General features: G+C 42.0%; 1 protein-coding gene across 1 annotated transcript in view; it reads left to right on the top strand.

The window, feature by feature from the left end:
* The window catches only part of LOC134359198 (gamma-aminobutyric acid receptor subunit rho-2-like), a 36,641-nt gene extending 16,377 nt beyond the window's left edge, over positions 1 to 20,264 (top strand). Inside the window, exons 3-9 of the mRNA XM_063072157.1 lie at positions 6,931 to 6,998; positions 9,848 to 10,071; positions 10,822 to 10,904; positions 13,821 to 13,961; positions 15,982 to 16,134; positions 18,522 to 18,718; positions 19,852 to 20,264. Coding sequence (XP_062928227.1) covers positions 6,931 to 6,998; positions 9,848 to 10,071; positions 10,822 to 10,904; positions 13,821 to 13,961; positions 15,982 to 16,134; positions 18,522 to 18,718; positions 19,852 to 20,163 — 1,178 coding nt within the window. The 3' untranslated portion in view covers positions 20,164 to 20,264. The remainder of the gene's footprint in view (positions 1 to 6,930; positions 6,999 to 9,847; positions 10,072 to 10,821; positions 10,905 to 13,820; positions 13,962 to 15,981; positions 16,135 to 18,521; positions 18,719 to 19,851) is intronic.
* The last annotated feature ends 1,571 nt before the right edge of the window (positions 20,265 to 21,835 follow it).

The raw sequence follows: 21,835 nt of genomic DNA, 5'->3' as shown, positions 1-21,835 counted from the left end.
ACCACTGTCAGCCCATGGCCCCCATGCAGAACAACCACTGACCTCCATATTTGCCGCAATGCTTCAATCTTCCTTGGCGTTTTGAAATGGAGTTGATCATAGCCCTGTGCCCTGTCTCTGGTCTTCTTCATGAGGTAGCTTGTGCTTGTGCTCTCGTGTTCTCTCCGTGGACAGCAGAATGCCAGATCACTCCAAACTGCATGTCACAGGCTCCAACAGACTCCAAAACACAAGCAAGACAAAAAGAACAAGCAGAAGGTGTAGAAAAAGTGAAATACTTGAAGAGGTTAGCTACCTGGAATCAGTGTTTGCTGGCACCATTTTGACCGAAAGGACAGTTTAATATGGTAGGGCACTTAAGTGTGTGCTAGAACAAGGGGATCGGGGAATATAGATCCATAATTTTGGTCCCCTAATCTGAGGAAAGACATCCTTGCCATAGAGGGAGTACAAAGAAGGTTCACCAGATTGATTCCTGGGATGGCAGGACTTTCATATTATGAAAGACTGGATAGACTAGGCTTATAGTCATTGAAATTTAGAAGATTGAGGGGGGATCTGATTGAAACGTATAAAATTCTAAAGGGACTGGACAGGCTAGATGCAGGAAGATTGTTCCCGATGTTGGGGAAGTCCAGAACGAGGGGTCACAGTTTGAGGATAAAGGGGAAGCCTTTTAGGACTGAGATGAGGAAAAACTTCTTCACACAGAGAGTGGTGAATCTGAGGAATTCTCTGCCACAGGAAACAGTTGAGGCCAGTTCATTGGCTATATTTAAGAGGGAGTTAGATATGGCCCTTGTGGCTAAAGGGATCAGGGGGTATGGAGGAAAGGCTGGTACAGGGTTCTGAGTTGGGTGATCAGCCATGATCGTACTGAATGGCGGTGCAGGCTCGAAGGGCTGAATGGCCTACTCCTGCACCTATTTTCTATGTTTCTATAATTCCTTTAAACTGGCATCACAGATGGATAGAATCGTAAAAAGGGCTTTTGGCACATTGGCCTTAATAAATCAAAATATTGAGTACAGGAGTTGGGATGTTATGTTGACGTTGTATATTACATTGGTGAGGATGAATTTGGAGTATTGTGTGCAATTCTGGTCAAGTACCTACAGGAAATATATTAAGCTTGAAATAATACATAGAAAATTTAAATGGATGAGGGGGAAAGGTTGAATAACCTACCTGGAACATGGCAGAATGAAGGGACATCTTATAGGATATGCAAAATTATGTGGGGTATAGATAGGGTGAATGCATGCAGGCTTTTTCCTCTCGGGCTGGGTGAGACTGGAACTAGAAGTCATAGGTTTAGAGTGAAAGGGAAACCTGAGGAGAAACTTCTCAGTGTGGTACGAATGTGGGAAAGCTGCCAGCAGAAGACGTAGAGGCAGACTGAATTGTAACCTCTAAGAGAAGATTGGATAGGTACGTGGATGAGAGGGTTATGGCAGGCTATGGACCAGGTACAGGCAGATGGGACTAGGCAGAAAAGCAGGCTAGCATGGACAAGATGGGCCAAAGGGTCTGTTCTGTGCTATAGTGCTAATAGAATACATCCTTCCAATTTCTTAGTATCCTTGTTATATTATACACCTCTGTTAAATCTCACTTTAGCCTTCTCTGCGCTAAATAATCTTTACTTTTTCAAATACTCCCTCTACTTGCAAAAAACCTGCTTACCAACAAATATTGCGATCATTTTTGTTCCTGCGGTCATTTTCTGTTTAGCCTGTGAGCTGTAAACTGATTATATTGTCCTCCAGCCCATGAATCATCCACATATTACATAATGCACTGCAAACCATGTTTGCTTTATTGCTCTGTGGAAAGAGATTTAACTTGCTGATGGGCTCAGCCTCATTTCTACTGTTCAAATAGGAGGGATCAGCCAGAAATGATGGCACATTGCCCGGGAGCCCAGGGGTGACCGATTACATCTTCTCAACCTGAATTAATGATGAACTGCCTCGGCCCAGTTCCTGTTGGGCTTAGGCTTATTGTCAGCACCAAATGCTATTAAAATGCTGGTCCTGGGATATAGGCAGCACAGTGACGTGGCCAGTGGAGCTGCGTAGATAATCCAGCTTCAATCCTGACCTACTACACTGTCTATGTGGAGTGTCTGTGTTCTTTCTGTGACCATGTGGGTTTCCGTCAGTTTCTCTGGTTTGTTTCTGCATCCCAGAAGCATGCAGGGCAATGGATTTTCGGCCCAGTGTGAATTCACGCTAAGCCGGCTGGGTGTAGCAGCATCTGCACCAGACTTTGAGGCAAGTCTTCCTGGGTTTGAATCCGGCCGGCTCTTGCCCCCTTTCCATCTGTGCTGGGTTGAGCATTGAGCTAGCAACTTGGCCTTATAAAAAACAGACAGTAATGCTAAAGACATGGCAAGGTTGCCACCTGATGCCCCACAAGGCGTGGAAAGAAACAACAACAAATTCATGTTCGGACAGGGTTGGTGAACCTTTCTGAGAGCGTGTGCTGAAGTTGTCGATAATCTTCTAAAAGATTTTCTTGCATGCTGTGGTAACTTTGAGCAGAGATTATCATTGATTACTAAATTAGTAGCAATAATTATTGATTTTTAAAGTAAAAATTATGAGTCCTGTTGCTTATTTATGTGTATTTGTTACTTCACTATTAATGAATGCTATTAATGTGTGGGCATGTGGCCAAGTGGTTAAGGCATTGGACTAGTGATCTGAAGTTCAAAACCCAGCCGAGGCAGCGTGTTGTGTCCCTGAGCAAGGCACTTAACCACACAGTGCTCTGCAATGACAATGGTGCCAAGCTGTATTGGCCCTTGCCCTTCCCTTGGACAACATTGGTGTCGTGGAGAGGCGAGACTTGCAGCATGGGCAACTGCCGATCTTCCGTACAACCTTGCCCAGGCCTGCGCCCTGGAGAGTGAAGACTTTCCAGGCGCAGATCCATGGTCTCACAAGACTAACGGATGCCTTTATTATTAATGAATGTATAACAATATTAATAGAAATTTGGGTGGTACAGAAGTGTAGCTGTTAGCGTAATGCTAATTCAATAAGATCAATAGGTACAGAGAAATGTATACAATATACATCATGAAATTCTTCTTTGCAAACATCCATGAAAACAGAGGAGTGCCCCAAAGGATGAATAACTTTTAAACGTCAGAACCCCAAAGCCCCCCCTGCTGCCCCCACCTACACATAAGCAGCAGCAAAGCAACGACTCCCCCCTCCCCCACCAGCAAAAAAGTACCGGCACCCCCACCCAGCACTCAAGCATGCAGCAAAGCATCAATAAAGACATAGACTTGCAGTACCCCAAAGACTACTTGTTCACCTGGTAATTCGGCATACCACAGGCTCTCTCTCTCCCTGATAAGGGAAAAAGAGGCATCCCTGTTTCACAGCGAGAGGGGAGGCATAACAAACAACTCGCTGGTTTATGGTGTTAATTCAGCACCGGCATCCCAGATTCAGTTCTGCTCCTATCCATAAGGAGTTTGTATGTCCTCTCTGTGACTGTGTGGATTTCCTCCAGGTACTCTGGTTTCTTCCCACATTATAAAGACATACTGGTTAGTAGGTCACATGGGTGTAATTGGGCAGCGTGGGCTCGTTGGGCCGCAAGGGACCGTTACGCGCTGTATCATGAAATAAGAAATAAAGTAACAGCAGCAGACTGAATTAAATGAAACATATAGAAAACCTGTTCAAAATTTATTAATATTAATCTTTTAAAAAGAAAATTGAAAATTAAAATTTCTAAATAGCGTTATTAATGTACATCACAGAAACATAAGCAATGTGAATGTGAAATTATAAGCTTTGGTTCATATTCATAAAAGATCAAGGAAAAGAAAATAAACACATTTTAGTCTCAGTGAAACATTTGTTGCTGCATTAAAAATGACAAATATTTTATATCCAGCTTGGATTTGCTTGTTTTGAGAGCTCTGCATGTAGCACGAGTTTCATCGGTTTTATTATGGGTGGTGAACCTCGTTGGATCAATTGTGAGAATGTGGTAAGTGTACATGCGGTGCAGTGAATCAACTGGGCCTCCTACAGGCGGAAGGCCCTCTCCTTTGTAGAAGGCTTTCTGAGTGCACTCTTTATTTTTCTCTCAGCGGGTCCGGTTTGTCAGTCCGGCGCTGTAATTGCCCAGTGTGTATTGTGGCCAAAGTGACTCATCCTGCTGTTCTGTTGTCATTCTTGCTCCGCTCCGTGCATGCGTAACAGATGGGGTTTAAAGAACCGAGAGGCAGCACTGCCTGCCAACAAAATGTTTCTATATGCCATCTTGGGCATGCATGGCAGAGGTACACCACCCCTGCACTGGTATGTAGGTAAGTGGAATGATGGAAACGTGAGAAGAACAACATGTAATTTTGTGAAAATGAGTTGGCATGATTTAGCTTGTTCCTGTTCTCTGTCTTTTCCATATATATCTATCTTTATACCTCTCTCTGTCTCTCTGCTGTGGGGAAATAAGCCAAGTCATTTGGCAGAGTGGCAGAAGCATAGTGGCAGTGGCAGAATCTTAGAGATGGTATATATAATTATCTGGATAGACAGGGTCTGATTAGGAACAGTCAACATGGATTTGTGCGTGGAAGGTCATGTTTGACAAATCTTATTGAATTTTTTGATGAGGTTACTAGGAAAGTTGACGAGGGTAAAGCGATGGATGTTGTCTATGTGGACTTCAGTAAGGCCTTTGACAAGGTTCCACATGGAAGGTTGGTTAGGAAGGTTCAATCGTTAGGTATTAATATTGAAGTAGTAAAATGGATTCAGCAGTGGCTGGATGGGAGACGCCAGAGAGTAGTGGTGGATAACTTTGTCAGATTGGAGGCCGGTGACTGGTGGTGTGCCTCAGGGATCTGTACTGGGTCCAATGTTATTTGTCATATACATTAATGATCTGGATGATGGGGTGGTAAATTGGATGAGTAAATATGCAGATGACACTAAGATAGGTGGAATTGTGGATAATGAAGTAGGTTTTCAAAGCTTGCAGAGAGATTTAGGCCAATTAGAAGAGTGGGTTGAAAGACCGCAGACAGAGTTTAATGCTGATAAATGTGAGGTGCTACATTTTGGTAAGACTAATCAAAATAGGACATACATGGTAATTGGTAGGGCATTGAAGAATGCAGTAGAACAGAGTGATCTAGGAATAATGGTGCATAGTTCCCTGAAGGTGGAACCTAATGTGGATAGGGTGGTGAAGAAAGCTTTTGGTATGCTGGCCTTTATAAACCAGAGCATTGAGTATAGGAGTTGGGATGTAACGTTGAAATTGTACAAGGCATTGGTGAGGCCTAATTTGGAGTATTGTGTACAGGTTTGGTCACCGAATTATAGGAAAGATGTCAACAAAATAGAGAGAGGACAGAGAAGATTTACTAGATTGTTACCTGGGTTTCATCACCTAAGTTACAGAGAAAGATTGAACAAGTTGGGTCTTTATTCTTTGGAACGTCGAAGGTTGACAGGGGACTTGATAGAGGTACTTAAAATTATGAGGGGGAGAGATAGAGTTGATGTGGATGGGCTTTTTCCATTGAGAATGGGGGAGATTCAAACAAGAGGACATGAGTTGAGAGTTAAAGGGCAAAAGTTTAGGGGTAACATGAGGGGGAACTTCTTTACTCAGAGAGTGGTAACTGTGTGGAACGAGCTTCCAGCAGAAGTGGTTGAGGCAGGTTCGATGTTGTTGTTTAGAGTTAAATTGGGCAGCTATATGGACAGGAAAGGAATGGAGGGTTATGGGCTGAGTGCAGGTCGGTGGGACTAGGTGAGTGTAAGAGTTCGGCACGGACTAGAAGGGCCGAGATGGCCTGTTTCCGTGCTGTAATGGTTACATGGTTATATGCAATACCCATGACAGAGACTCTGGTTTCCGAGCACAAACATCTCATCTTGATCAGTAAATCTTCCTTCAAGGTAAGTGGGAACATTGCTTTTCCTTGTAAACATGCCATTTTTTAAAGGTCTGGGAAGTATTTCTAGAAATACCCAATTATTGGAAAGGTTAGATGTGTGATGCTGGATCCAAAGGTTTAGTTTTAGTTGTCTTTAGTTGATCTGGGAATGTTGCGGACTCAAGATTAATCCTGTGAACACTGTGGTCAGAATGGTTCTGTTCCTTCCGGCACAATGAGGCCAGTTTTATGTCCCTGCATCTGAGTTAGTTACCATCTTCTTAATAACGTTGCTCTAATATCACCCCCTTGGATCAGCTGTGCAGAGATCCTGGAGGAGCAGGGCTCCCATGTTCGGACTCAAATAAGTTCTGGCTTGTTTTCCAACTTATTTGGTTCGTCACCTCCTTGCCCTGAGAATGTTCTATCTTCATCCCACCCTGTTGCTTGATGGCTGAATACTGAAGCGTCCTGATCCCCCAGCCATGCATCTCAGTGTTGGCAGCTCCAACATGAAGCCCAGCAACAACAAGTAAATGAGTGTCACTCTCGTTTCCCAATCACCTGCATCACAAGTATTAAAACCTGCCCTGGTGTATTTGCACTATCACATTTTCATTTTCTTTAGAGCCATATTGAAGAATTACTTTGCAGAGTTGCTGAGCAGAAATGACGCATTATGCCTCTGTTTTCTGCGAATAGTGGAATATGTGGGTTCTGAGTGCTGGAATCAAAGATTTTCATACCAGATTCTACAAGAACTAGCCTTCTCCAATGTTAGTGTTAGTGCCATGGTCAGCAGTAGACAGAGAGTGGGCAGATTCTGTGAATAGACTGAAGGATCTGGGTCGTGTTAATAAATACACTTGATCAATGCATGGAGAAAGTGAGTGGGAGGGTTTATTTCTGCACACTTGCAGTGGTAAATACTTTCATTTCACAAGAGATTTATTTTATTGCATTACATGCCATGTCCACATGCAGAAATTGACTCTGTTTTGTTCTATCAGGCCCAGCAATACCTGTTGGCGTTGATGTGGTGGTGGAAAGCCTGGACAGTATCTCTGAGGTGGATATGGTAAGGCGACATACTGAGTTATAACCCCATTGGAATTTAGCAAACAGTGAGATTTATTTGCCTATCAATAGCTCAGACACAAACATTAGAAACCATAGAAAAACTGCAGCACAGAAACAGGCCCTTTGGCCCTTCTTGGCTGTGCCGAACCATTTTCTGCCGAGTCCCACTGACCTGCACACGGACTATATCCCTCCATACACCTCCCATCCATGTATCTGTCCAATTTATTCTTAAATGTTAAAAAAGAACCTGCACTTACCACCTCGTCTGGCAGCTCATTCCACACTCCCATCACTCTCTGTGTGAAGAAGCCCCCCCAATGTTCCCTTTAAACTTTTCCCCCTTCACCCTTAATCCATGTCCTCTGGTTTTTTTCTCCCCTTGCCTCAGTGAAAAAAGTCTGCTTGCATTCACTCTATCTATACCCATCATAATTTTACATACCTCTATCAAATCTCCCCTCATTCTTCTACGCTCCAGGGAATAAAGTCCTAACCTATTCAACCTTTCTCTGTAACTCAGTTTCTCAAGTCCCGGCAACATCCTTGTAAACCTTCTCTGCACTCTTTCAACCTTATTTATATCCTTCCTGTAATTTAGTGACCAAAACTGAACACAATACTCCAGATTCGGCCTCACCAATGCCTTATACAAACTCTTCATAACATTCCAGCTCTTATACTCAATACTGTGATTAATAAAGGCCAATGTACCAAAAGCTCTCTTTACGACCCTATCTACCTGTGACGCCACTTTTAGGGAATTTTGTATCTGTATTCCCAGATCCCTCTGTTCCACTGCACTCCTCAGTGCCTTACCATTAACCCTGTATGTTCTACCTTGGTTTTTCTGGAGGAAAAAAAAATCTTTTGTTCTCCTTACACTTGTGTACATTAAACAATCCTGAATCTTGAATATTGTTACCATTTGTACACCTAAGCCTTTTGGCCAGCATTTTTGTGCTGAAACATAAAACCCTCAGTAGTGCACTTGGCTCTCGAATAGAAGCCCATGTTCTAGAATAGGCTTGAACTCCCAACCAAGTCTCTTTTCAGATCCTGAATCTTCCCATATGAAGAGTCAGTCTGAAAAATGTAAACATATACTGAATGGTCTTTTCTAAAGTAAGTATAATTCCCTTGTAGTTAATTCTTTAGTTGTGACTGAGGACAGAGTTAGTCAGGAAAATAAACTGCTCAACAAACTTGTACCTGCAGGTGTTCTATTTACTTTTTGGAAAGATTGTTTTTCTAAGACGCTGCTCCCATATAACACGTCATCACTAATATATTCCAAAGAGTGAAAAGCAGGAATCCAGGTCCAGCAAATGTTCTTCAGTCATTAAATAGAAAATCTCAGAGCTACAGGCATATTTTTCTCTGTGGACAGGAGGTTAAAGTTATTATCATGATTAAAGTAATGTCACTGTGATTGCTTTTAGTTGTACTGTATATTGAGCTTCCATTCAATAATGTTCTATGAAATATTAATGCAGATGTACCAAGTGGTTTCATTAAAGTTCTCTAAAACAACTAAAACACAGACTAGATGCAAACTGCATCTACCACTGCTTGATTCTCCAAAATGCCTTGCGTCACCTGAAGCCAACCCAAGACTGCACGCCCATATGGCCAAAAGGGGAAGAGTCTTTCAGTCAGAAAGATGAAATCTATTAAGTTCTAACATTTGAAAGGTACAAGATAACTCATGATTTTACTTCATATTTCCAACAAATAAAGTACAGCTTTGTGGGGCTCAAGGCACCAATTAAAATTCAAAATCTAAGGATATTAATTTTCATTCCTAATGACATTCCCTCCTTGAACCATATTTTAAGAGTTCAGATGCAGTGTTCAAATTTTTGAGAAATGATTAGTGACACATGAGACTGCCAAACAATAAACAATTAGATTTATAAAGGAACTTACAAAGTGCAATTAATTTAGAATACTGAATTATATAGATACACAGGACCAAGTGTTATAGAGAGGGCAATAGGTAGTTTTGATTTTCTTCACAGGAGTTAGGAAAGGATCTTCGTTTCTAGAGGGAGTGAGTGTGGTGTATGATACATGGATAGAATGGAGTGTATTGAAATGGTTGCATAGTCTTTTCTCATTTTTGGCATTTTTATTTCTTGTGCAACATATCTGGAGCTCTGTAGTTTTCAAAAATATTTTTAATAACAAAAGAATCAAGTGTTTGTTTCAAAGTAAGAAATCCAGATGAACTGTTAAAACCATCATGGTAAAAGAGCACAAAGATCAAACTGAGCAAGCACAAACGGAAAAATACAAAGACTGGTCAGGATGCTAATCTTAGTTTGTAAATGCCTGTAGGCTGTGGCAATAGATTCATCTCAATATTGTGTTGCAAAAGGGCTGTGCCTTCTGTGGGGGTTTTACCCTTGTAATGTGCCCAACATAATTATACTGTATATTCTACATTGTCTGCACTATCTTCCCATCAACCACTGGAGCAGAATTTAGGCCATTCAGCCCATCATGTCTGCTCTGCCATTCGATCATTGCTGATTTATTTTCTCTCTCAACCCCATTCTCTTGTTTTTTTCTCTATAACTTTTAACACCCTTACTAATCAAGAGCCTGTGAACTCCCATTTTAAATATACCCAGTGACAGCCTCCACACCCGTCCGTGGCGATGAATTCCACAGATTCACCATCTTCCGTCTCAAGTAATTCCTCCTCATCTCTTTTCTAAAGGGTCGTCTTTCTATTCTGAGGCTGTGCCCACTATTGGGAACATCCTCTCCACATCCACTCTATCTAGGCCCACCACCAACTTGCGGTTATAAGTTCCTGATGAATGATATTGCTGTCTGCAGGACTTCACGATGACCTTGTACCTGCGCAATTACTGGAAAGATGAGCGGCTCTCATTTCGCAGCAGAACCAACAGAAGCATGACATTCGATGGCAGGCTTGTCAAACGGATCTGGGCCCCTGACATGTTCTTTGTTCACTCTAAACGGTCATTCATCCATGACACAACCACGGATAATGTGATGCTGCGCATCTTTCCTGATGGAAATGTGCTGTACAGCTTAAGGTAAGGAGTGCTTCGGAACCTTACTGGGGTTCCCACCATACAACAGCAACCTCTAGGCATCAGGGCCTACTGTGTTTGCAGTATCACTCGTGCTCTCAATCTCTTTGAATGAGATTGGCAACGCTTTCTCAGTTATAAACAGCTTTATACTGCACCTAAATTTAAAAAAAAACTTTAGCTCTCTTGCGGTGAGCACAGGGGATTTTCAGTACACAGCTTTGTATCAGTTAGATCTGATGAGGAAGAGCATTGCCTCATGCACCACATTTTCCAACCAAGATACCTCCTGGTTTATTTCTCTCTGAACTCTGATGACTTGATTTTGTGTAACTCCGTTGAGAACGAGTTTCACTGGCCGCAGGTGAACCCAGAGACCTTTGGTGTGTCTAAGACCGGTCACTGTATCATTCAGGTGAGCTCACCTGATGACTAATGATTGTGAAGGAGCATGTGTGACTGCCATAGTGCGGAGTGCCTGGCAGCTTCTTTGCATTTGGACCATTTTTTTTAAGGGTATTTTATGATTTGCTTTTAATTACCCTGTAATTGATGTCCCTGCTTCTTGACTCTAGCTTTTAAATTCCTCCTCTGCCACCACAAATTTTTCTTTGGATGAATGGGCCTCTCTTTATCAGAAGGAAACAAAACTGCATCGAATTGCTGAATTACTAGATACACTTCGTATTCACTGTGCAACATTGTCACGCTGCAGATGTTAAGCATGTTATAAACAACCTATCTGATTTGTAGGGTTACAGTGACGGCGATGTGTAGCATGGATTTCAGCCGCTTCCCTCTCGACACACAGACCTGCTCCCTGGAGATAGAGAGCTGTAAGTTATACGCACTTCGCATTTTCCCGGTTACCTGTTGTTTTGTTCTCATCTGGGGTTCTCTGAAGAACTACTTAAAACCTTCCTGATTTCAGTTTCCAGGTTGCAGGTGAACTATGTGCAGAAAAGAAAACCTCTATGCTTCTAGAAAATGTCTTAATGTTGTTCAATATCACATAATTGACAGCTTTAAATATATAAAAAAGAAAGAAATGGATCTTGTTTTGAATAAATCAAAACAAATCTTTCCATGAGAAATCCAATTTTCTTCTTGCAGCAAGAAAAATGCTGACACCCATAAATTTGCCATCTAACTGGCTTATTGCATCAAAAGATTTGCTGGTCACTTACTATGCTGATTGTTCAGAGTGCGTTTCTTGCTCTATGGACTGTATCCATACTGATCCTGGGTTGCAATAACAGAACAGTTAGCTGTTCCACAGTTTTAAAAGTGTGAGCCAGCCATAAAAATACAGGCAAAAGAGAGGTCAAGGAAGAAGCTAAAGATTCAGATGTTCGGATTTCATTATACCTGTATTTAAAAGTAGCTTCCTCTTCTGTGTCTGGGTGAAACATAAGTCACATGTATTGGTGTCACAATGGAATAAAAGAAGTTACAAAGGCATGAGAGAGGAGCTTACCCAGGTGCATTGGAGGAGGATTCTGGCTAGGATGATGGCAGAGCAGAGATGGCTGAAGTTTCTGGGGAAAGTTCACTCAGTGCAGGGTAGATATGTCTCACAGAGGAATAAAGGAAGTTAAGGACTGCATAAAAACCAAGGAAAGGGCATAAAAGGTAGCAAAAGTGAGTGGGAAATTGGATGATTGGGAAGTTTTTAAAATCCAACAAAAGGTAACTAAAAAAGCTATCAGAAGGGAAAAGATGACATATGAGGCCAAACTAGCCAATAATATAAAGCAGGATACCAACGTTTTTTCAGTTATTTCAAGAGTAAAAATGAAGCGAGAGTTGATACTGGACAACTGGAAAATGATGCTGGTGAGGTAGTATGGGGGACAAAGAAATGGCAAATGAACTTAATGAGGACTTTGCATCTGTCTTCACTGTGGAAGACACTAGCAGTGTGCCAGAGGCCCATGAGTGTCAGGGAAAGTGTAAGTGCCATTGCTATTACAAAGGAAAAAGTGCCAGGCAAACTGAAAGGTCTTAAGGTGGATAAATCAGCTGGACCAAATGGACTACATCCCAGAGTCCTGAGAGAGGATGTTGAAGAGATAACGGATATATTGGTCATGATCATTCAAGAATCACTTGATCCTGGCATGGTCCCAGAGGACTGGAAAATTGCAAATGTCACTCCAGTCTTTAAGAAGGGAGGAAGGGAAAAGAGAAAATTATAGGTCAGTTAGCCTAACCTCAGTGGTTGGGAAACTGTGGGAGTCTATTATTAAGTATGAGGTTTCAGGGCATTTGGAGACTAATGATAAAATAAGTTAAAGTCAGCATGGTTTCTGTAAAGGGAAATCTTGCCTGAGAAATCTGTTAGGGTTCTTTGCAGAAGTAACAAGCAGGTGGACAAAGGAGAGGCAGTGGATGTCATTTACTTGGATTTTCAAAAGACGTTCGATAATGTGCCACACTTGAGGCTGCTTAACAAGATAAAATCTTCTGGCGTTACAGGAAAGATACTGGCATGGATAGAGGAATGGCTGACAGGAAGGAGGCAGTGAGTGGGAATAAAAGAGGCTTTTTCTGATTGGCTGCCAGTGGTGTTCCTCAGGGGGTCAGTATTGGGACTGCTATTTTTCACACTGTTTGTCAATGATTTAGATAATGGAATTGATGTCTTTGTGGCAAAGTTTGCAGATGATATGAAGATAAGTGGAGTGGTAGGTAGCACTGTGGAAGCAATGCGATTACGGCAGGACTGAGACAAATTGGAAGAATGGGCAAAAATATGGCTGATGGAATACGGTGTTGGGAAATGTATGATCATGCATTTTGGTAAAAGGAACAATAGTGCAGACTATTATTCAAATGGGATGAAGGTTCAACCATCAAGAGTGCAGAGGGAGTGAGGAATCCTCGTGCAAGACTCCCAGAAAGTTAATTTACAGGTTGAGTCTGCGGTAAAGAAGGCAAATACAATGTTGGCATTTATTTCAAGGCGAATAAAATATAAAAGCAAGGAGATAATGCTGAGCCTTTATAAGACACTAGTCAGGCCACACTTGGAGTATTGTCAACAATTTTGGGCCCCTTATCTCAGAAAGGATGTGTTGTCATTGGACAGAGTCCAGAGGAGGTTCATGAGGATGATTCTGGGAATGAAGGGGTTAACACATGAGGAGTTTTTGGCAGCTTTGGGCCTGTGCTCACCAGAATTTAAAAGAATGCAGGGTGTGGGGGGATCTCGTTGAAACCCAACAAATGTTGAAAGGACTAGATGGGGTGGATGTGGAGAGGATGTTTCCTATGGTGGGAGTATCCAGAACTAGAGGGCACAGCCTCAAAATTGAGGAGGACCTCCATTTTAGAATAGCAGTAAGGAGGAATTTTTTTAGCTAGAGAATAATGAATCTGTGGAATGCTCTGCACAGACTGCGGTGGAGGCCAACTCAGTGGGTATATTTAAGGCATAAGTTGATTGTTTCTTGATTGGTCAGGGCATCAAAGGATGTAGTTAGAAGGCAGGTGTATGGGGTTAAGTGAGTTCTGGGATCGGCCATGATGGAATGGTGGAGCAGACTAGATGGACTGAATGGCCTAATTCAGCTCCTATGTTTTACGGTCTCTGGTATTATTCCATAGCTTTATTCTGGACTGTACATTGAGGGCCCAGTGAATACAAAGCTGTGTGGTGACTTATAGTGTTAGCAAAGCCTTGTCTGCTTCAACTTTCAAGTTTCAATCTGTCACAAAGAGACACCTTGAAGTCTTTTCTCTCCTGATAGATGCTTACACTGAAGATGACCTAATGCTGTATTGGAAGAATGGAGAAGAAGCATTGAAAACAGATGAGAAAGTGTCCTTGTCTCAATTTCTCATACAGAAATTTCACACTACTTCCAAACTGGCTTTCTATAGTAGTACAGGTGTGTATTCTTGTCTGAGACATAAACTAAATTTCATCTAGTTTATTTGATGTTTGTGCAGAGGGATTTGAATATTGCTGAGCAATTGACCAGTCCTGGTATAGTCATTCTCCAGGTAGTAAGAATACTGTACTCCATCAAGAGAGGAACCAACTGAATAATAACTTACGATGCTATTAGGGATTTCTGCAGAAATATTTTATCACCTAAATATTGACAGATCACAGTAGCAATTGTACATACGATACATTTTGCAAAATAATTTAACTTGTTCCATTATTAAATTGGTACAATGTACATAATAGCAAAACATTCTCCTTGCAAATGATTGGAAAAATCTTATAGATATAATTTATAGGTCTCATAACTCTCCTTGATGACCTGCTGAGATCTGTAATTCACTAAGGAAAAATAGATAAAAACCTAAATCTTAACTTGTCACGACAGAGTGCATCTGACTGAGGCCGAGTACTCTGCTTTACTCTGCTGGAGATTATGTCAGTAAAAGAAATACTGTTCACACAGGATATAGCCAAAGCATGCTGAATGTGAAACCCTGTTTGCAAGATATAGATGAAGTTGAATGAAAAAAAAGAAGGATCAATTCATGTCAAGCATCAAGAGAAGAACCAACTGAATAATAACTTATGATGCTATTATGGATTTCCACAAAAATATTTTATCACCCTAGATATTGACAACACATAGTTTCAATCATACATACTGTATGATACAGATTGCAAAATAATTTAACTTATTCAGTTATTAAATCGGTACATTGCACGAAATGGTAAAATGTACTCTTTGTCAATTATTGAAAATATCCTATGGGTACTATTTAGATGTTACCACTTTGGTATGAATATCTATAAAATCATGTAAATTAAATGTACTCTGAGTTGACTTACACTGGAGTATTTTGAAGTGTGCTTCTAATCAACAGTGATTCTCTTATTATGTCTTATCTATTACAACCCTATAGCCTAAAGTAATAAAATATATATGACGGATTTTGACAGGTTGTTTGTGGACCAACAAAAATCTCTTCCTTAATCTTGGCATTAGTTCTTCTGACTTGAATTATAAATTGAAATAACAAATACAGGCGATTTCAAAAACTGGTGCGTGAGAGGGAAATTTCACGGTGATTTTTATGATCAGCAGCCCAAAATCCATAAGATATACCCAAAAGTATTCAGGAAGCAAAATCTTTGTTGACCAGTGTAATTGAAATGGTCATTTCAAAAGTTGCGCATTCAGGTGTGGTAGTGAGGGGAGAATGAGCATTCATGAAGAGAAAAACTGGATGTCCTTCAGAGCCAAAGTTGTTTTTCATTTTCATATCAAATGTAACTTGTCAGGAGGTCAGGCATCATATGGCACCAGGTTCTCAAAATTTTATTTTCTTAATAGAGCACTGTGCAAATGTGCTAGACATGTAAAAAAATCTGTAAAGCGAAGATGCTTTCAAAAATAATAAAAAAGTCTATGTATCAAAAAAAAACTCTCAAGAGCAGTAAACGCTAAAAACTAAATCAACTCAATATTTGGTGTGAGCCTGCTTTACCTCTGAAATGGCATCAGTTCTCTTGCCCTCACTGTGGCACTATTTATTAAAAAAATCAGCTGGTAGGTTGTTCCAAGCATCTTTAAGAACTTGCCACAGTTCTTCTGCAGACTTTGGGCTGTCTTGCTTCTTTCTCTCCAGGTAATCCCAGACAGACTTGATGATGATGAGATCAGGGCTCCAAGGAGGTCATACCATCTGAAACCATATTAAAAAAGATCTAGGGTAGCACAGTACTGTATATTATCCCATTCCAGTGTGCTGCTTAGAATAGATTTAAATGGCATAGTGACACAGGAGTAGCATTGTAGGTTGGTTTAAAATGGTTGTATATGATTGGACCAGCATAGATTCTTTAATAATATAAGTTTAATAATATTATTCTTTCCAAGCCCCACAATGCAATTACTTGTGTATGATTACAAACTGGTGAGCATCTGTTCTTACAAACAGGTTGGTACAATCGTCTGTATATTAACTTCACCTTGCGCAGGCACATATTCTTCTTTCTGCTGCAAACCTACTTCCCAGCGACTCTGATGGTCATGTTGTCCTGGGTGTCGTTCTGGATCGACCGGCGAGCTGTGCCAGCCAGAGTTTCATTAGGTAAGCAAGTATGGCATTCTTTGTAAAGATATCACTCATTAATTTAGTATCAGATTGCAAGCAAACTTGTGGGCTCGGTTATAACAGCAGTCCTCATGGGTGAATGTAAAAGGAGCCGTTCGTCATCCTGCTGGTACGTGCTTTCAGGCTTTTGCATCTTCTGCCCGATGAGTGAGTGGAAAGGAGAGTGTGTCCATGGTGGGTGGGATCTTTGATTTATGCTGGCTGCTTTACTGAGGCAGTGAAAAGTATAGACAGAGTCAATAGAAGGGAGGCTGCTTCCTATGATGTGCTGAGCTGTGTCCACAAACCTCTCAGGTTTCTTGTAGTCACGTACAGAGGAGTTTCTATACCAGGCTGTAATGATCCAGGCAGAATGCTTTCTATGGCGCATCAATAACAATTGGTAAGCATCAATGGGGGCATGTTGCATTACTTTTCCAATTCCCCAGTCCCAACCACTACATTTTAACTATGGATGTCCAATCCTTATACACCTCCATTCCCTATCAAGAAGGCCTCAAAGCCCGCCGCTACTTCCTGGATAATAGACCTCACCAGTTCCCCACCACCACTACCCTCCTCCGGTTGGCAGAACTGGTTCTCACATTTAATAACTTCTCTTTTGGCTCTTCCCACTTCCTTCAGACTAAAGGTGTAGCTATGGGAACTCACATGGGACCCAGCTACGCCTGCCTCTTCGTTGGGTATGTGGAACAGTCTGTACTCCAGACCTATTCTGGTACTGCTCCCCAACTTTTCCTTCGGTACATTGACGACTACATTGGTGCTGCTTCCTGCACCCATGCTGAGCTTGTCAATTTCATCGACTTTACTTCAAACTTCCGCCCAGCCCTCGAATTCACTTGGTGTATCTCTGATACTTCTCTCCCCTTTCTCGATGTCTCGGTCTCCATCCCTGGAGACAGACTGTCCACTGACATCTTCTACAAGCCCACTGACTCTCATAACTACCTCGACTATACCTCTTCCCACCTAGCCACATGCAAAAATGCCATTCCCTATTCCCAGTTCCTCCGTCTCAGCCGCATCTGCTCCGAGGATGAGGCTTTCCGTTCCAAGACATCTCAAATGTCGTCTTTCTTTAAGGATCGTGGTTTCCCTTCTACCGTCATCAATGATGCCCTCACCCACATCTCCTCCATTTCCCGCACTTCAGCTCTCACCCCATCCTCCCGCCACCACAACAGCGACAGAGTTCCCCTTGTCCTCACCTACCACCCCACCAGCCTCTGGATCCAGCACATTATCTTCCGCATCTTCCGTCACCTTCAACAAGACCCCACCACTAAGCACATCTTTCCTTCTCCACCCCTCTCCGCTTTCTGCAGGGATCGGTCCCTCCGCGACTCCCTTATCCGCACGTCCCTCCCCACTGATCTCCCAGCTGGCACTTATCCCTGTAAGCGTAAGTGCTACACCTGTCCCTACACCTCCTCTCTTGCCACCATTCAGGGCCCCAAACAGTCCTTCCAAGTGAGCCAACACTTCACTTGTGAGTCTGTTGGGGTCATCTATTGCATCCGGTGCTCCCGGTGCGGCCTCCTCTACATCAGTGAGACCCGACACAGACTGGGGGACCGCTTCGTCGAGCACCTCCACTCTGTCCGCCACAACAGACAGGATCTCCTGGTAGCCACCCACTTCAACTCTGCTTCCCATTCCTATTCAGATATGTCCATACATGGCCTCCTCTACTGCCATGATGAGGCTAAACTCAGGTTGGAGGAGCAACACCTCATACACCGTCTAGGTAGTCTCCAGCCCCTTGGTATGAACATAGAATTCTCCAACTTCTGGTAATTCCCTCCCCCTCCCTTCCTCTATCCCTATTTCACTCCGCCCTCACCCCCAGCTCCCTCATGGTTCCGCCGCCTCCTTCTACTACCCATTGTTTTCAGGGCTATGACGTCATTGCTTCCCCTCCCCCACCCCGTTGTCTTTCAAATTACTGGTCTTTCAACAGAAGCTACAAGCATTCTTCCAATCCTTCCCCATCTTTCATTCTTCAGTCCTGACGAAGGGTTCCAGCCCAAAACATTGACTCATCGTTTCTGACTGATGCTGCCTGACCTGCTGAGTTCATCCAGCGTACTGAAAGTGTTGCTTTGATCTTTTACAGCATCTGCAGATTATTTTGTGTTTGCATTACTTTATCCTCCCAAGGAAGTAGAGGCGTTGGTGAGCTTTCTTGGTCGTAATATCAATGTGATTGGACTCAGGGCAGGCTATTGGTGATGTGTTATTGATAGAGATCTGCAGCTTATGTCCTTTTAAAAGTCTTTTTAAAAATTAAGCTAAAAATGGTCTGAAGTTTGTTTTAAGCAGAATGAGACAATATTTTTTCACATTTTCCCTGTTTCCAGGTATAACAACAGTTCTGACCATGTCTACAATTATAACAGGCGTGAATGCATCCATGCCGAGAGTGTCCTATATTAAAGCTGTGGACATCTACTTGTGGGTTAGTTTTGTGTTCGTCTTTCTCTCAGTGCTGGAATATGCTGCTGTGAATTACCTGACTACAGTGCAAGAGAGGAAAGAGAGAAAACTCCACCAAAAGGTGAGGCCAAGCAACGCAATTCTCCAATCGCAGGAATTTACATTATAGCAGGAGGCCAATGACCCCAGCGTATCAATATCAACATCAATTGGTATTGTTCATCTTCATTGATCAGAGATTTTTGTTATTTTCAATGTCAGTTTGTTAACCTATGTGTTTTCCTCCTATATCACATCCTGGAGTAGGATCCACTAATATATCACTGCCAACTATCACCAACTCTCTACCCTTTGGTTAACTGAATTCAAATTCAACATCAATGCTTACAAGTTTCCTTCTGTGGCTTGTTCAAGTTTATTTCTATCATTATCATGGTATGGGGATAGACGCATGATTTCTGTGCTAAAAATCTGAAGGACAGTGTGAAGTTACAATGAGGAGCAGATTTTTCTGTCACTTTTCTTGGCCTGTGTTGAATTCCAGTCTGGATTTAATTTAGAAAATGGAAAAATATGAGATAGCTGGTTCATAAGACCATTACAGCAGAATTAGGCCATTCAGCCCATTGAGTCTGCTCTGCCATTCCATCATGGCTGATCCCGGATCCCGGTCAACCCCATACCCTGCCTTCTTGCCATATCCTTTGATGCCCTGACTGATCAGGAAACAGTCAACTTCCACCTTAAATATATGCATGGACCTGGCCTCCACTGTATCTTATAAAGGCTCAGCATTATCTCCTTGCTTTTATATTCTATTCCCCTTGAAATAAATGCCAACATTGCATTTGCCTTCTTTACCAAGCACTCAACCTTCAGGGAGTCTTGTACGAGGACTCTTAAGTCCCTCTGCTATCTTCATATCGTCCACAAATGTTGCCACAAAGCCATCATCAGAGTGCTGCTATGGAAGGACTGAGGGAAAAACAGCTGGTAAAGATTGTTATAACTGCTTTCTCTTCAGTCATCTAGACAATGCTATGGCAGTGCATTATGGAGGCTATTCAAGAACTGCAAAGCATCCATAAATGAAGTGACCACAGGCTTGGGCTAAATACTATATTTCTAAAAGAAGCTTAAAGCAATGGAGCAAAGTGTGGGTTTTTGGAGCAATCCAGAGAGCAGTTCAGGTTATTAATGTAATTTCTGAATGTTTCATTGTTTAGGCACTGGAATTTTTTTTTCTTTCTCCAGTTCCCCTGCACATGTGGAATTACCGGCACTAAGGCCATGCTTTTAGATGGTACCTATAGTGATGCTGATGTCAACAGCCTGGCTGGATTTACTGGAACTCCAATAATAACTCAGAATAGAGGTGAGCGGGACAGGCTGGTTGTTCACTTATCCATTGATGGAGCATCCAAGCTACAAAAGAAGAGGCGCCTCAGGGATTTTGTTGGCAAGCGAATCATCAATAATACCCACTCGATTGATAAATATTCCAGAATGGTATTTCCAGCATCTTATATATTTTTCAACTTGGTGTATTGGTCTGTATATGTATAGATAGTAATTTTGAATGAGCTTATTCCTCTGTTAAAACCAAAACATGAACGATGCAGCGTCTGTACAGTATACAGAACGTACACGTAAAGAAAACAAAGATGAATGGGTGGAATAGTAATGCATTTATTAAAGAGTTTGTTGTGGCTTTTTCCTTGCTTTTGAACTTCTGCCTTGATGTCCTACATACATCCAACAGCCTGAACATTAAGATTTATTTTTCTGCACAATAAAGTCTGTTCAGATCTAATGTTAAGGGGGATTGGTTTGCTCATCGACCTTTCAGCTTTGGAACTCGCAATCAAATTAGCCCAGAATTATCCGATGGAAGTCTCTCCTGTCTGCTTGGTGGTCATGATCCTATGTGAAGTGATCTTGAGAGAGATCAGCTTTATTTGTCACAGGTATATCGAAACATCAAAATGCACAGTGAAAAGTGTCGTTTGCATCAAGAACCGACACATTCTAAGGCGGTGCTGGGGGCAGCCCGCAAGTGTCCCAATGATTCCAACAGCAACATAGCATGCCCACAAGTTACTAACCCTGACCCAGACACTTTTGGAATGTTGGAGGAAACTGGAGGAACCCCACGGGGGAACATACAAGCTCCTTAAAGACAACGACGGGAATTGAACCCTTTCCTCACAGCTGGCACTGTAAGTGTTACACTAATGGCTACACTACCACACTGCTCCCTTTTGGGTAATCCTGTTCTGTGTGGATTTAGGCAACATAAACCATCCCTAATTTGGCATGTCTGGGACACTTCAGGATGATTGCTGGAGGAAATGGGAAAAATGTCAGACATCTGCAGCAATACAGGAAGGAGTGAGGGCTATTTTGGGATCAGAGTAGATACTAGTGTGCATTTAATATTGTTCCAGTAGAGGCATTCAGCAGTTCGAAGTCTATGAAAATGCAAACACAATATAACGATATATTTTAACCACTGAAATCCTGTGATGTAATTTCAATACTGAATAATATGAAAATATGTAATAATTAATATAGTAACTTTTGACATTTGTATATTATCATTAAAGTGGTAGTGGCACTGTAGGTTTTCACAAATAAAATGGTGTAAGGCATTTTATGTTTAAGAAAAACTGTAACAACTCATTTATTGTACTCCAAAGCACTGAATACAAGGCACAATAACAGACACCCATGTAATTATGTAATTGTATCATCACATCAGATCAACCTCTTAAAATGAACCCCAGCTCAACGTTGGTGTTTGTGAATTGTGTACATTTCTGCCAACAACTGTCCCCCCAGAATTCACTAAAACCGACATGGTGAGCTTGTCTGGAGCTCGCAAGAGCCACTGGGCTTGGGTCCTATGTTCTATGGTGAAGAAACACCAAGCCTCTAGCTTGTCCATGGGTGTGTTGACATGCTCATGGTCATATTGTGATGGCAGAATCCTCCAAATCTCGTTGGGCTGGTCTAAGGCAATCTATTGAAATACATTCAGGTTCACTCCTCTTATCTATGATAAGTCTTTTCGCCCTGTTCCAAAACACAGGACGGGTCATTGTAAAGGGGCTAGAGGGATGTCGGTGTGCATCATGGCAGACGAAAACGCATGAGGCTGAACGTAGGGAAATAGGAACCCAAGAGTGTTGTACGCTGTGATGAGAGGTAGGAATAAGTGAAAAGGAATTGAATTTAC

This window comes from Mobula hypostoma, chromosome 2 (assembly GCF_963921235.1).
Source record: "Mobula hypostoma chromosome 2, sMobHyp1.1, whole genome shotgun sequence".
Classification (NCBI taxonomy): domain Eukaryota; kingdom Metazoa; phylum Chordata; class Chondrichthyes; order Myliobatiformes; family Myliobatidae; genus Mobula; species Mobula hypostoma.
This window is presented reverse-complemented; position numbering and strand designations above follow the sequence as displayed.